Source organism: Uloborus diversus, chromosome 2 (genome assembly GCF_026930045.1).
Source record: "Uloborus diversus isolate 005 chromosome 2, Udiv.v.3.1, whole genome shotgun sequence".
NCBI classification, from domain to species: domain Eukaryota; kingdom Metazoa; phylum Arthropoda; class Arachnida; order Araneae; family Uloboridae; genus Uloborus; species Uloborus diversus.
Window position 1 is genome coordinate 79,057,701 of NC_072732.1, and position 16,488 is coordinate 79,074,188.

At 34.0% G+C, this 16,488-nt stretch overlaps 1 protein-coding gene across 1 annotated transcript in view; it reads left to right on the plus strand.

Moving 5' to 3' along the window:
• LOC129235246 (tight junction protein ZO-1-like) overlaps positions 1-14,490 on the plus strand; it is a 144,837-nt gene extending 130,347 nt beyond the window's left edge. Inside the window, exons 23-29 of the mRNA XM_054868956.1 lie at positions 4,193-4,222; positions 4,460-4,520; positions 7,209-7,349; positions 9,907-9,989; positions 11,308-11,510; positions 12,081-12,146; positions 13,016-14,490. Coding sequence (XP_054724931.1) covers positions 4,193-4,222; positions 4,460-4,520; positions 7,209-7,349; positions 9,907-9,989; positions 11,308-11,510; positions 12,081-12,146; positions 13,016-13,724 — 1,293 coding nt within the window. The 3' untranslated portion in view covers positions 13,725-14,490. The remainder of the gene's footprint in view (positions 1-4,192; positions 4,223-4,459; positions 4,521-7,208; positions 7,350-9,906; positions 9,990-11,307; positions 11,511-12,080; positions 12,147-13,015) is intronic.
• Positions 14,491-16,488: the final 1,998 nt, after the last annotated feature.

Consider the following 16,488-nt stretch of genomic DNA (forward strand, 5'->3'; position numbering starts at 1 on the left):
TACAATTTGGCGCCCAACGTGGGGCTTCTTCTGGACTTTCTTGGAGTAAGTGTGACTTTGGACATTTTTTCGTAAAGACTTTTTTTGAATTAGGACTTTATTTTTATGGTGATTACTCGCGCAATGGATGAACAATTAAAACACTTTCTTGACGCCATCACCTCTGTGAAAAATGATATGGCGGCTAATCAAAACCAATTGAAAAGTGATTTAACGGTGCTGAAAAATGACCTAGTTTCTAACCAAGAGGAAATTAAAAACGATCTTACTTCGGTAAAGACTGTGATGGAAAATAAATTTAATGAGATAGAGCATCGAGTTGATGCTATTGAAGGAAAGTTTGAGGCAGTTGAAGGCCGATTCATCGCAGTGGAAAATAAAATCGAAGAGAAATTTGAAGAAAAATTGAGTTCCGTTGAAGGCCGATGCAATGCTGTAGAAAATAAACTGGAAGAAGAAGATAGAAAATTTCATCAACTTAAAGAAGACATCTTTAAAGACCTGGAAAGGAGATTGGCGACCGCGGAAAGCAACTCTGTACAGTTTGGCGCTCCCACATCGGTTGCTCGACCGTCCATTAAACTTGCCACATTTGATGGGAAAACTTCGTGGCAGGTTTACAAAACTCAATTCATGATAGTGGCGGAAGCGAACGGATGGGACTCTGCTACCAAGGCCTGCCATCTTGCAGCATCCCTGAGAGGTGACGCAGCGGACATTCTCCTGGAGGTTCCACCGAGATTTTGTGTCGATTACCGACGGCTGAATGAAATCACCAAGAAAGACAGTTACCCTCTTCCACGGATAGACGACACCTTGGACACTCTTTCCGGACACAAGTGGTTTTCGACCCTGGACTTGAAGAGCGGCTACTGGCAGGTTGAGATACACCCTGATGACCGAGAGAAGACAGCGTTTACAACTGGACAAGGCTTATGGCAGTTTAAAGTGATGCCCTTCGGCCTCTGCAATGCACCAGCTACGTTCGAGCGTCTTATGGAGACAGTGTTAAGAGGACTCTCTTACGAATCCTGTCTGGTCTACTTAGACGATATCATCATCGTGGGACGCAGCTTTGAAGAACATCTGGCAAATCTTAGGAAGGTGCTGCAAAGGCTTAAGGAAGCCAATCTGAAGTTAAGTCCGTCCAAATGTAATTTGTTCCGCCGGGAAGTGAACTATCTTGGTCACATCATCTCTTCTGAGGGTGTGCAAACCGATCCAGAGAAGGTATCTGCGGTCAAGAGTTGGAGTCGTCCCGAAAACATCCATCAGCTGCGAAGTTTCCTGGGGCTCTGCACGTACTATAGGAAGTTTGTGAAGGGTTTTTCCAACATTGCACGACCTTTGCATAAGCTGACGGAGATCAAGCAAAAGTTTGAATGGTCCAAAGAATGCGAAGATGCATTTCTACGACTGAAGGAGGCTTTAACATCAACGCCTATCCTCGCCTATCCTCAGCCTGAAAAACCCTTCATCCTGGACACTGATGCGAGCAACGAGGGCATCGGAGCTGTTTTATCCCAAGAAATTGACGGAGATGAACATGTCATCGCTTACTGGAGCAAATGCTTATCAAAGTCGGAGCGAAATTACTGCGTCACCAGAAAGGAGTTACTGGCCATAGTGAAAGCTGTAGAACACTTCCATCATTACCTCTACGGCCGAAAATTTCTGCTTCGGACAGATCATGCCTCATTAACTTGGCTTTTGAACTTCAAAAATCCGGAAGGCCAGATAGCCAGATGGATACAGCGGCTCCAGGAATATGACATGGAGATCAAGCATCGAAAAGGGTTATCTCACGGTAATGCTGACGCTTTATCAAGGAGACCCTGTCCTGAGAACTGCCACTATTGTTCCCGAATCGAGAAACAGTATGGAACGACTAGCCCTACCGCCTATCAGGTGACAGTGACTCCAATATCATCAGAACCTGATCCATGGAGTGACGACCAAGTTCGAAAAGATCAACTTGAAGACCCCGACATAAAACCAATTTTGGAGTTCATGGAAAGTGACAGTCGGCGACCTAGCTGGCAGGACGTTTCCATCTTTAGTCCTGCAACAAAAAGATACTGGGCTTTATGGAATTCACTCCATTTACGGAACGGCGTACTGTACCGAAAGTGGGAATCTGATGACGGCAAAACGTCTAGGTGGCAGTTACTACTTCCCCGATCAAGGATTTCAGATGTTCTGAAAGAAATACATAGTAGTGCGACTGGAGGACATTTTGGTGTCTTGAAAACCCTTAATAAAGTTCGGGAGCGCTTCTTCTGGAGCAAGGCGAAGGATGATGTGGAGAAGTGGTGCCATTCTTGTGACGCCTGTGCTGCTCGTAAAGGACCGAAGAAGAGAAGCAGAGGGAAGCTACATCTGTACAACGTTGGAGCTCCTTTCGAACGAATTGGGATCGACATCCTGGGTCCTCTACCAAGAACTGCTGATGGGAACAAATACGTTCTTGTTTCCATCGACTATTTCACGAAATGGCCCGAAGCGTATCCCATTCCAGATCAAGAAGCTACCACCGTAGCAGAGACTCTAGTCCAACATTGGATCTCGAGATATGGAACACCTTTGCAGATTCATTCCGACCAAGGGAGGAATTTCATCTCTGCTGTTTTTAAGGGCCTATGTCAAATTCTCGGAATTGAGAAAACTAGGACAACACCACTACACCCACAATCGGACGGCATGGTGGAGAGATTTAACCGCACAATCCTGAATAATCTCTCACTTATGGTCTCCAGAAATCAACAGGATTGGGACAAGAAGCTGCCTTTGTTCCTGCTGGCCTACCGCAGTGCTGTCCACGAGACTACCGGATACGCCCCATCTCAGATGCTCTTCGGACGAGAGCTTCGGCTACCTTGTGATCTCGTCTTCGGTCGTCCTCCGGATGCGCCTTCATCGCCTGAGGAGTACATCCAGGATCTACAGGCCCGGTTGGAAGACGTTCATAACTTCGCACGAGAGCGAATCAACATCGCGGCGGAGAAGATGAAGACCCGATACGACACAAGGTCTACTGGACATGAATTCAACGAAGGCGACAAGGTTTGGTTATGGAATCCCATCCGACGGAAAGGTCTGTCACCCAAATTGCAGTCGCATTGGGATGGACCCTACAAAGTCCTTAACCGACTAAATGACGTCGTAGTGAGGATCCAAAAATCACCTAATGCAAAACCTAGGGTTGTACATTATGATCGGTTAGCCCCATACTATGGCCATAGTTCATGAGTATTACGTAAACAACCATGGTTGATAACATAAAAGTGGTAGATAATTTTTGCTTTTAATGTTTAGTAATATTTCTTGTTATTATTGTGTTTTCTGTATCTGTTAGTTATTAATTAATGTGTATATTTGTAAACTTGTGATAGAAGTTTGGCACCCTTTCTGGGGATTGTACTGCCCGGGACGTGCAGTCCTTAGGAAGGGGGCAATGTTACAAATTCTGTAAATAGTAATTATTGTAGTAATTATTGTAGTAACGTAACCTGTAAATAGTTTCCCGTAATGAATATACAACCCCTTAACATATGGCTAAAGTATACAACCCCCTATTCTTTTTTTTCTTATTTCATTCACTGATTTTATCAATGGAAGTGTAGTTGTAAAACGGTCTACGTATTTCTGGAAGCAGAAAGAATGTTGTGGAAAAATTCTTCGATGTTTATAAAAGCCGTTAGCGATGGATAAACAGTGAGTTTCGATTGAGAATTCGTTAGTGTGTTGGCTCTGTTTATAGCGAGGCATTTCGCTGTGTTGTTTTCGTATTTGGAAGTAAATACGTGTGTAAACGTTGAGTTTACGGTGTTGTGTGATAATTGCTTAATTGCTGATGAATAATTTAGCAGTTGTTGAAGATCTTTCCTGTACATAGTGTAAATAAATTTCCTGTGTTTTTATCAAGAACTGTGTCTTCATTTCAAGAAAGTGGAAGTCGCACCGAATCCGTTACAATATGTATTCCTAAAGGTTTGTTTTCCCCCTAAGAAATATGTTACTAGTAACAATGCAAGGTTAATCAGGAGATTTGTCAAAGATGTCTAACTGTATATATACTTTCTAATTTCACCATTTATTTGAAAAAAAAAATGTTCATTTTGCAATAGATTATTTTTATTTTTAAGCTTCTTAACTTTTTTAAAACTTATTATTGTTATTATTACTTTTTTAGTTGCCATTTGAATTCCTACAGCAGCAACAGGTAAGTTAGACTCTTGCTTCACCTCTTGAATTAATTATATATGTTTACATTAAGCTGTTTTGTATCAATAGAACAAATCCTGAAAATAAAGTATTCCACTATTTTAACAGTATAAAATAATTTTCTTGGAAAGTGAGATCGAGAGCTAATCTGCTTAAACATAATATGCTATGTTAACTTGCTGTTCTGACTTTTTGAATCTTTAAAGCTTTCTAATGTAATGGAATAATATTTCAGGATTCACTACCACCTTCCTCCGATGCAAGGGATTCAATTAGCCCATCAAAATACAACCCAGGTACATCTTAAAATTTATGCATGCTTTTTGATTCTCTATGTGTAATAATGTTTGTCAAAACTTGAATTTAAAACACTGTCTAAAATGCTCATGAGCTCATATACATGGATGTGACTTTACGTAAATTCGTAAAGGAGTCATTTCAATGAGTTTGGAAATGTGTTCAACTCATGCCAAAAAGGTGTTTAGTTACTACGTACTCTAAAACAAAAATATATTCATTAAAAAAAAAACCTAAATTTTTCCATTTTGCTGATAGTGCTTAACCATGAAATTTAACCTCTAACATAATAGTCCAACATGATATACTATGATTTTTTTAAAAATATATATATTTCTTTTTTTTTTTTACAATAATTATTTAAGTAGTAAGAGCGAAAATTGAGTAGCTTTAGTATATTAAAACTTAAGCTTTGATGTGCATGTTTGCTTTGAACAAGTAAAAATTATCAAATCTAATAAAAATTTACCAGGCCCAGAGCAAGCTCAATTCTTCTTCTTTAAGGCAAAAAAAAAAAAAAAAAAAAGGCTAAAGTTGTATTTCCTAATACTTTTCAAGTACTTTAAAATTTATTGTAAGCATGCTTATAATGCGTTATTAGGCATAAAATTTTATATTTCATGTGAAGTTCTTTATTACCGTGGTGTATCAAGTGTATAGGGGACGGTCAGATGAACAATAAGAAAGACTAAGACTGAGTATTCAGTAAGTTATTGCCCTATAGCCAGGGCTAAGGCAGAAATACATGAAATACACCACCAGCTCAGTCAATTCCAGCCGAGGACTGCAATCCTCGGCTAGAATTGACTGAGCTGGTGGTGTATTTCATGTAGGACTGAGTATTAAGTAATACCTGAATACTAGAAAGCTCTACCCCTGCTCTTTGCCACTCACCAACCCCCAAAAATTGCTTCTTAATTTTATTTGGTTTGTGGAGGTTTAAATCATCTGCTAAGAAGGGTCAGATTGAAATATGTTACAATTAGACCAAAATTAAAATTTAGCTCCCTTCTCATAGAAAATATAATTTTATTTAAGAGCTTACTATAATTTAATCAATTTTAAAACTCTGCTCACACCCAAAGAAAAAAAAAGAATTCTATTAAAATGCGCATACTAAAATTATTTTTAAAAGGAAATGCTTCGAAGAGCATCCCTCCCCAGAATCTATGCTAACTTGTTCCCAATTTCACAGCTGTAGGTGCTAAAGCACCATTGAGCATAGCAAAACGAGTGTTTTGTATGGCTGAAAAGTCATTTTCAAATTTGTAGTCTCTAGTTCAATTGTACTCTTTTGCTTGCTTGAATTGAGTTTAGGTCTAAGTCTTCTGCTAAAGTAGAAACTATTATATATTCTGTTCAATTGATTGGAAAAAATTGAACTAACTTCATCTTTTGCAAAAAAAAAGCTGTTTCAAAAGATTTAGAATGTTATGGGGGTGGGAAATCTTTTGTCCCCTTATTAGGCAATTTATGTGACATTTTGGCTTAATTATATAAATTACCAAAAAAAAAAAAAAAACCTTACTTTAAATTCATAAAAAATGCTAAAAGGTCTGAAGTATTTTTGCTGTATAAATGAAGAGGATCTTGCCATGGGATCTCCTGAAATTGATGCAGTCTCTGACACAATTTCTTCTATTTCTTTGATAAAACTTTTCTTAATATATAGAGATAACTGCATATCATCTAACTTACTTAAGGTAAAAAAAAAATGCCAGTGTTATGTTTTTTGTATAACAAGAAATTTTTATAAATTCCATACTCATTAATGACTCTTTGTTGATGATTGATTGTGAATGAACAATATTTGCTTCTAATTTCCCTAAAAGTGAAGAGATTCATCATTATTCATGACAGCTTATTATCTGGAAGTTACTCTTAGTTTAAGTTTTTGGAACCTAATTTTTTGATTTTTTCAAGTTTGTTGCCGAAAATAAATCAAAAGAGATATTTTATGGTCATTATCTTAAAACATAGATTTTTTCAACGATAACAGTGAATTCTTTCTGAATAAAATTAATAATTTTTTAATCATAAAGCTCAAGTTTTTAGATTTATCTGCTGAGTTCTTATTGTAAGAAGATTTGCTTTCTTGAAGTAAACAGGCCTATCATTTAAGCAATCAGGGGGAGGGGGGTCAATTGGATTTTTGGCCCCTGGATTTTAGAAACATATTGAAGTGAGACATTTTTGTTGTTTTTTCCCTATAAGTGTAATGAACAAAGTCTTTGCACTCCCCCCCCCTCCCAGAACCTCTGGAAAATTTTAAAATGACAAGCCTCAAAATAAGGTATGGACTGAAACTATTGTTGCAATTAGATAGCATTATACAATTGACTCTCTGTTTAACGACTTTCAAGGGACCACAAAAAACTGTCCTTATTTAGAAAGCATCCTTAAATAGAATGCTTTTAACACTATAGTAGACCATTTGGGACCATGAAAAGCCGTTGTTAATTAGAGAAAGTCGTTAAATAGAGTGTCGTTAAAGAGAGAGCCAACTGTATTTGAATAAATGGTATTTCTAGCTATTCAGTGGAATTGCAAATTTTATTTCGGTTAACTGAATGTTTTAAAGTCATTCCAGAACATATCAACAATATAACTGGGTACCCCTAATTGTTTCAAATTTGCTAACGTAAGACCTAGTATTTTGTTTCTGAAAACTCCTCCCCCACTCACAGGAGGTGAAACCATTTCGAAAGCTCGTTCACCCCACCAGCCAGAACCACCACCACGAGTGGACCGAGCGAACAAGCCTACTCATTACCGAACTGCCCAAGAGAGACTTTTTGCTCGGGGTCGACACTCTCTCTTGATTGAAGGTATTGCTCATTTGACTCCATATTTTTCGGATGTATCTCTCAATTGAAAACACAGTTGGGCTTTAAGTATTAAGATCAAAAGTGCTGTAAAAGTGATTCCTTGCGTTGAATTTTGCAAGAAAGTGGGTAATCCATTTGCCAGGTGCAATAAAACATTTCATTTCCAATCAACAAAAATTCTCCATTGCCTCATATTTTCCTCCAAAATATTGATAAATAAGTATGTAAATGAATAAATAAGAGTTAGTCTCCCCCCCCCCCTTCTACAAAAAAAAAGGAAAAAAGAAGGAAAGAAAGCATGATCAAACTTTGATTAATGCTCCAAGTATCTCAAAAGCACCCCCCCCCCCCCCAACGGAAAAAAAACTAAGTCAAAATTAGCTTATTGAATCAATTAAAAAAGGTTGTAAAAATTTAAGTTGGCTTATCAGAAGGGGAAATAGAATAGATGTCTGCTTACCTATTAACTTTTGAATAAACAGTCTGACATTAGTAAAACAACTCATTTTTTCATAAAACCTTTACCAGGGTACATCAGTTCAATGTTTCATTATCAAAAACTGTTAAAATTTACAGAAGTTTTAAAATCATAGTGTGAGAGAATGAGTTTGAAGTTGATTTCAAAATAATTTATATTTTTCTGTTTACATAATGTTTACTAACATTAAATTAAATTAGCTGAACATCTACCAAGTTCAATCATACTCATTATGTTTGGCGTTTACAAATCAGAACTTAATACGACACAGTAACTAAGCCAAGTTACCACAAGCAGAACCAGGCTCTGTGAACTTTTTCTAATAATAATTGTAAGCTCTGTTATAAGTTCTTGAAAAAAAAAAACAAAAAAAAAAACGATCAGATAATGTCTTTTATTTTAGGTTTGAAATAAAATTCATTATAAAATTTAAAATGAAGCTAATGTCCCAATTGAACATTGTTTACAGTAGGGAACCTATTTCAACTCATTCTTTTTGCAAAATCTTGTACAGCCTAGCTTGAATCTCTAAGTTCAATAGAAAAATTTAAAATATTTATGTTTGCCTTTTCTCAAAATTGATGACAAGTGTTTCAATTCCAATTAATTTTGATTTTTTGATCATTGTGCACATATTTTCCTAATCTTAAAATTGAATAAAATTTCAAAAAGTAGGCAATTTTGTCTACTTGACATTGTTGAAGAATTTTTAAAATTGAAAGGCTGAAAAGTTACTTAGTACTTTCGAATGGAGTCTTGCAATATATCCTTCCTAGTAATGATTGAACTTAGTACCAAATCTTGTTCAAATCCTTTAAATGTGAAACAAACAGGTATCAAGTTGATAAATATACATTATACTATGTATTGCTAAGTTAACAAAATTTAAACATAATATCCAGCGTTCTTTTTGTCATAACTTAAATGCATATTATTGAATTTTGACCATAACGAACAAAATTAAAAGTTAATTTTTAGTTTAGATACTTGTACTTTTTAAATTTAATATTTTATAATGCAGGGATTACATGTACCAAAAGATGGCATCATTTACTTAAAAAAATTCCATAGATAATCTTACTTTAATCTCTTTTCTTAAAGACTCAACTGTGTTTTCTCATATTTCAACTCTTTGCCAGAATAATAAAGATTGAAATATTAATACTGATAATCTGTGTTTATCAAATTTTTCCGAACCTTGATTAAATTTTTATTTTAACACGCTTATGACTTCTTTAAGTTTTCCCAATTTATGAAGTTTTTGAATATAGAACAAAAATAACACAGAATATGCATAAAACATAATGTGTTAAACTTTAAATATAAATGTAGATTCCCAGAACTGAAAATTAGAAAATGTTGTGCCCTTCACTGATCTAGATTCATTGCGCTGAGAATAAGTTTTAAACATTGAAAATGCATGGATATTTCTTTTTCTGATGCTAAACATTTCAAACTGTTGTAAAAGTTAAACTTTTATTAAGTTTTATATACAAAATATATGAATGTTATTACTTAATTGAGGTGCATATAGTTAAAAATTTCTTTTTAAAATAAAAATAGCGAAAGAATACTGTTTGCATCATGCATACAAGTTTAATTCTGATAGTCTTGCTCAAAAGGTTATGCGTGCAATTTATTTTTGAAGAAGCATTAATGTTATATTTTAGTTTCTAAGTATTTTTATAAACATTTATCAGCCTCAGAAAATTTTTGAATGAATTTTTTTTTGAAATGATAATGGCATCATGTTATAGCTTGTGCTCTGTGGTGGTGGTTGCTGTTGCTTTGTCTCTGCTTTATTTACTGCTTAGGCCAAAACTATTTATAATTAGCGTCTATTTTGCTGAGCAAAAGGGTGATTAATATTTTATTGGAATTGCTTGAAGCTTATTTGCTTTTTATGTTATTAAAATGCAATTTTCTGCCGATTTTATCTAACGCTCTGCTTGCTTAATGCTGGGGTAATTGTTTTTGATGCTATTTATATCTGTGGAATCAATGACATTTTTTGTACCCCTGTGAGAGATGAATTATATCCTTTTCCCTGTTTTAAATTTAATTCTTTGTGATTTATAGCTGGTCGTGATCAACGTGAACCTCCAGATTATATAAATACTGGCGCTCAGCCTCATTCATTGGAAAGACAAAATGGAAGACTGGTAATTTCTTTTTATGTTTATATTTTGAAAATCATTACTTAGCCATCATTTATGTAAAATTGTCAAATAAACTATGATATCATCATCTAAGTGATCAAAATGAAAAGAAAAAGAAGTATGTACTGAATAAAAAAGAGAAAATGTTGATCACCACACTGCCGTGTGCAGGTAAACGGCAGTATCTGCAGAAATGAGTGAGATTTTGAAGAAATGTGTGGTGGATTCAATACTAAGAATAGGGAAATGTTGGAATTAAAACGTTTCTTTTTTGCTCTTTTTTCAGCGGAAACCAAATAAGCAAGCTTGTACTATAAAGACAACAATAGATGACAAAAATGCAAAATGAAAAATCTGCACTTACTGCCCTTTACCCGACCACGGCAGTACAGCTTTATAATTTGCTATGCAGTTTTAAAATAATGCATGTTTTATCACTTGCGCATGTTCATTTGTTGAACGTTCCTAAAAAAAAGAAACCAATGAGTTACTCCTTTAATCATTGAGAGAGTATTCTTCATTCCAACTAAAACTTTCAAAAGTTAAAAAAAATCATAAAATGAACTGCATTATCTTCTGAATGATTAATATTACAGTGGCGACGATTGGAGTTATAAGTGCGGATGGGGAGGGGGGAGACAAGTAAAAGCCATGAGACTTTTAGCGGCAGCAAAAAATGAAAAAAAAAAAGTACAAATTTTTGTTAGGGCTGCTTTTGAGAATATTGAAGCAGACAAGTAGAAATGGATGCAAGTCTAACAACTTAACTCATGTTTCTCTTAAGATGTTGATAAATTTTGTGCACAATAACTTTCTCCAAAGAAACACTTAGACAGGTAGAGTTACATTTTTTACTCTAAAGTATTTTGAGGTTTTATTAACACTTAGTAATAATGTTATTTAACAAGTATGGCTAGTTTAAGTAAAACAATTGATTTAATGATGTCTAAACAATGAACCTATAAACTAAAAGTTGTTGCTTGTGCTAAATGATGTTTCATAAACAGATATACAAAGTAAAACAAATAATTACGTTCTTAAAATTTTGACATTTCTGCTTTTTATTTAAATAATTTCTAATTTTGGTTCCTAAATTGGAAAATAAAACAAATAAATTAGTCATTAAAAAGGGGGGGGGGGAGGCGAATCGCTGCCACTAAAACTTTTGTTTTATTTTGAGTTTATAATGACATTGCTCTTTAGAGAATTTTAACAAGAAGGATGTAGAGAAATTTCTTTTAGCAATTTCTGTATCAGTGAATATTTTTTTTTTACTACACTTATTACTTTCTCACACTTCCAAAACAAAACATTGTTCCAGGGCACATTTGACAGTTCATCATACAGCAGTGATTCTTACAACCAGTATGACAAAAACAGAGGAGAGGCCACCTATGGTTCAAATACTGGCATGAACAGCCGATCACCACATAATCCTTATAAGTACACTAGAAGTACTGCACACCCATCCCAAAAATCTATGAATATAGACCATGGTAGAGTGCCACCTCCCAATAAATACAGGTAGAGTTTGTTTTTGCAATTTATGGAACAGTATTTTGTGACATGTATTTCCCTAATTTACGTCAACTATTGGAAGGATAAATGAATTGTAATCTATAGAATGAAAATAAGATTGTTAATTTTTTGACACTTTTTTTTTAAATATTTGATAGCATAAAAATTTATTTTCAATTTTTTAAATCATATTTTAAAAAGCATTTTAATCTGACATGAAAAGTATTATTTTCTTATAGTTAGTAGAAAAATATGTGTTTTTAAATTTAATTATAAAAACCTGATCTCTGAAAAAATCCAAATAAATCAGTCATTCATGCACAAACCTTCACTCAAAATGTTTTTAATTTGTTAGAGAATCACATCTTTATTTAACTTTTCATGATTCATGCTTGATTCCACTGCACAGTAAACATAAATAATTTTTCCTCTAATATAAAAATAATTACATTTAAAAATAGTTTCAGTTAACCTATACATTAAAGTAATGAACATTCTTTTCTATATATCACAACTGTAATAAGTATTTTCTGTCGCATATTAGTTTACTGTGTCTAAATATTTGACATTTTTCAGTCGACATCATGAAGAGCGACCAACTCCACCTTCACCTCCTCCGAAACCTTCCAGTTATCAACAAAGGTAACAGTTTTGGCAGTTTTTGTTTCATTTTGCTGATATTTCTTTCGAACAAGGACCCTTCTTCCCTCCTTGAAGATAATAAAATGTTCAGGATTAAATGCTGACTAGACTGAATGAGCTTATTCCCCTGCAGAATATGGATCATTTTGTTGACAATTTAACTATCTTTCCTTTTCCATCGGTTTAAGCAGTTTGTTTTAAATAAAGAATGCCATGATTAAGTTTGTTTCTTTAAATTATTGTGTATTGAATTTCAGCAAATTCTAATCAAGATCAACAAAATGGTTAATATAGTTTTTAAAAAATATTAACAGTTGGTATTAAAAATGCTGACCTTCCCCCACCCCCTCAAGATATGCATCATCGAAATTTTTTTACTACAAAAATAGTTGCGAGGAGTTGGAACTCACTGGATCACGGTGGAAGTTGGACCTGTCTCAATAATTTTAATACTATTAATATTTTTTATTTTAATTTATGAGCAACAAATAGCCCCTATAGTCCTACAAATCCTACAGCAAAATCAGATGGCACAGTTATATTGAACAAGTTTTATTTCGGACAGAAATTTTATTGTTACTTTTTCAGCATTGAAATTTTTTTAACTTTGCAATTTTTTTAAAAAATGTTTTAATAAATAATTGAGTAATAAATTAAATTCAAAGTAAGTTCTTTTAGTTCCTAATTATTTGCAGTTTTCTGATTTTTTTGTATTAAAGAAAAAAAAATGACAATATTTCTTCAGACCCAGCAGCAAAAAAACAGAAGTCCTTGTTTTACTGTATATTATATAAGATTGCCAACTGCACATTTTGGAAATACCTTCCATTAAGGCATTACAGATTCATAAATGTATTTCTCTATTATAGGATGTCTGATGGAAGACCTGTACCACCACCTAAACCAGGGCAATACCAGTCAAGGCCATGGAGACCTGAAGATGATGTTCCTCCTCCTCCTCATGGTGGTATGCGTCCCATGCAACACGATTTTTCAACACCCAATCATCGCTCATCAGAAGCCATGCCTCCTCCCTACACTCCCAACCAGAGAAGTCGCAACAGTCTGGACTTCATGGGCTCTCCACCGTACTACACCCCCAGAAACTATCCGCCCAACGACATGCTCGTGTTGCCTCCTAAGCACTCGCCTCCTCCCCCTGTGCCAGATGAGCAACACGATGGCTACAGGAACCCAAATCTCGGTTCTCCCAGTCGAAGACATTATAAATCGGACGATAACGGCGGATTCGACTCCGGTCGTGGAAGTAGTTTGGACAGGAACTATGACGTGCGGTCTTATACAAAAGCCATGGGGAATCCCCCCTCTTGGCCATCCGTGCACATGAATGGTGGGGGGCCTTACCACAATGTGCCTTATCGAGGGCCGTCGCGAAGGGACCCAATTTATCCACCACCATATGACCATCATTCTTCACCTCCACAGCCACCACCATCCAGTCTCATCGACCTGTCTAATCGAGAAAATAGGGGGAGTGCTTTCGAACTGTACAAGAAACCAGATTCACGCTCACAGATGGGAATGCAATCTTTAACTAATGCTGATAGAGCTAAATAACTTTTTTTTAAATCATTCTTAAAAGCGATACTTCCTTGTTGGTTACAACTGTTGGTCATGTATAGGCAAAGAGAAGGCAAAATATGTTCCATGAAAAGTAGTCTGCCTGTTGTTGGAAATTGTGATATGTTTTTGATATCTGGTGTAAAAAGAACTTTTATCCTCAAATAGATAGATATTTTGGAAACCAAATATTTTGCTAAAAAGTTTGTTAAGCATTTTATATACAATCAAAATTTAATCTGTTGAAAATTGTCAATGTGTAAACAATCACTCATGCTAAAACAGTGTAACTCAATACTTTTTAAAAATGTGCTACATGTGTTAATGCAAAATAACTACATTTGCATCTTCCGTTAAGAACACCCTGTCTCCCAAAGACACACAATGTTTTGAGGAAAAAAATATGTATTAATGAAAGTGAATAAAAATTCCATTGTATTCACTGTTCTTCATAAATTTAACCATATGCTTCAGAGTCAAGCTTGCAAAAATATTCAGTTACATTTTAAATTGAGTTTCTGCACTTTTACTTTTGAAATGCTTTTCATTTTATCAATTAAATTTATGACAGTAATGACTAGTTGCAAAACATTCCAAATAAGTGAGCTCTGTAAGAAAGAGCTGTGAGATACTTAGAACCCTTGTTTTAACCCATATTGCCAATCCTAGTATGTTAATTTACATGCATGTATAAACATACATGCATGTATGAATGCATGCATGCTCAAGAACACCCCCCCCCCCCTCCCTTCAGGAAAATTCTGGCTGCTCAAGTGAGCATGCATGTGGTTTTGCAATTGGAGTATCACCACATACAACTAGGTTTAGATTACTCTTAGAGGATGAGAGTTTTGAAAGAGCCATAAAATAAAGCATTTTCAAGCCGTTTTAAGCTCGAAGTTGGCGATTCTAAGGTGTGAAAATTTTACCAGTTATATAAAATAAGGAATTTTATGTCTTTACACGTTTTGAAACATACCTCTTGGTTTTATACCAGAGTTTCACTTTAAATGACTCTTAGAGTACAAGTCTATGAGTCCAAGAATAAATTGTATGTTAACACCATGAATTATTTCAATTATTGTAAATTCTTTACAAACTAGCTATTCTGCTAAATCTTGGTTTCCTTGACTGTTCATGAGGGAAGGGGGAAAAACTCTACTAAGATGCATTTAAAAAGAAAAATAAATGAAAATCAAAGCGTTTAGAGAGAGAAACTTAGAAAAGGAAAAGAAAAAAAAGACTTTTTAGTTTATTCTTCTTTGAAATTAGGAAATAACTCTCCTCCTTAACTTAAAATCAATTATGATGAGCAAAAATTCCAAAAAGAATTAATCACTACAAAATAAATGATGGGTTTTGTTTTTTACTTCTGTTTTCTGAAATTAAACTTGACAATCAATTCTAATTTAATATTTTATTATTCGATACTCTATAATTTCAATGTACTTACAATGTACCAAAATTTAAAAAATTGTATAAATGTTATTTTCTCATGAGCAGATCTGTTGATTAAATAATATTTAATTGCAATTGCACGTAATAGGTATGGAAGGAAGGTACATTTTTGTAGTAACAATGTTTTATTTTGAGTGGAAGGGCAACTTTTGTGCTAATAAATTCAAAAATCTTGATACATCGATGTTTCTTAAAAGCAGGATTTCGGCAACAAAAAAAGATTTAATCAATCATTAGCTCATTTAATAATTAGATTTATTATAGCACACATTTACAATTGTATTTTTTATTTATTTGGGTAAGAGTATTTGTGATGTATGTTGAATTCTTGATCAACGTCCAATACATCAAGATTTAAAGAAAAAAACACACATATATAATTAGTTGCTTATTCTGTCCTTGACAAAAGCACAAAAACAATCATGCTATTGTCCTTTAATCAAATGATTAAGTGATGTATGCCTTGATGCATACATCAACTTATTCTTTTTATCTATAATTCATCATGAGTTTTTCCTTTTGTATTTCATTGCCGTTAAAATTGAAACTTTAGTAGTTAGACTTCTTTAGTTGGAATTGCTCAGCATTCATTATTGCATTCCTATTAAGCCCATAGGTGACTGAATTATTTAAAAGCAACTGAAAAATTTTTGCCTCAAAAAAAAAAGGGGGGGGGGGGAAACAAAATTAATTTTGAAAACACTTATTATTCAAATAATGTTACAACTAATCAGTGTTAAGGGCTGAAAAATAATACATAATTGAAATTAATAATTAATAACGAGGTTAAAATTCCTCTTTTTCTTTTGTTCTGTTTTATGATTTGACTGTTTTCAAAGTTGTAACTAATTAGAAAGTATGAAAAGAACGTAGGCTGTATGCACTGCCTTAAAATATCAAATATACTTTGCAGCTGGAACTGTTGTAAAGCTGGAACTTTTTGTAAAAAGGCTTCTAAAAATATTTATGTATATAAAGTTGTTGATTAGAGAATTAATGTTGTATTGTTTGTACATAATCGTGACTTATTGCATGAATGAACATTTTTCAAGAGCCATAATATAGATTTTAATATTTTTTTTCATTTCAGTAATCAAAATGAAGAATTTGTTGGCCTTCTAAATATTTTTGTAAATATTGATTGACAAAATAATTATCAAACTTTTGTTATTTTGTTACAGCTATTTTATAACTATTTTTTACAGAATATGCGACCAAACAATATTTATATGTTGACCTTTTTGTTGTTTTTAGTTAAATCAAAATAATCTCAATTACAGAATTTAATATATCAAAATATGAC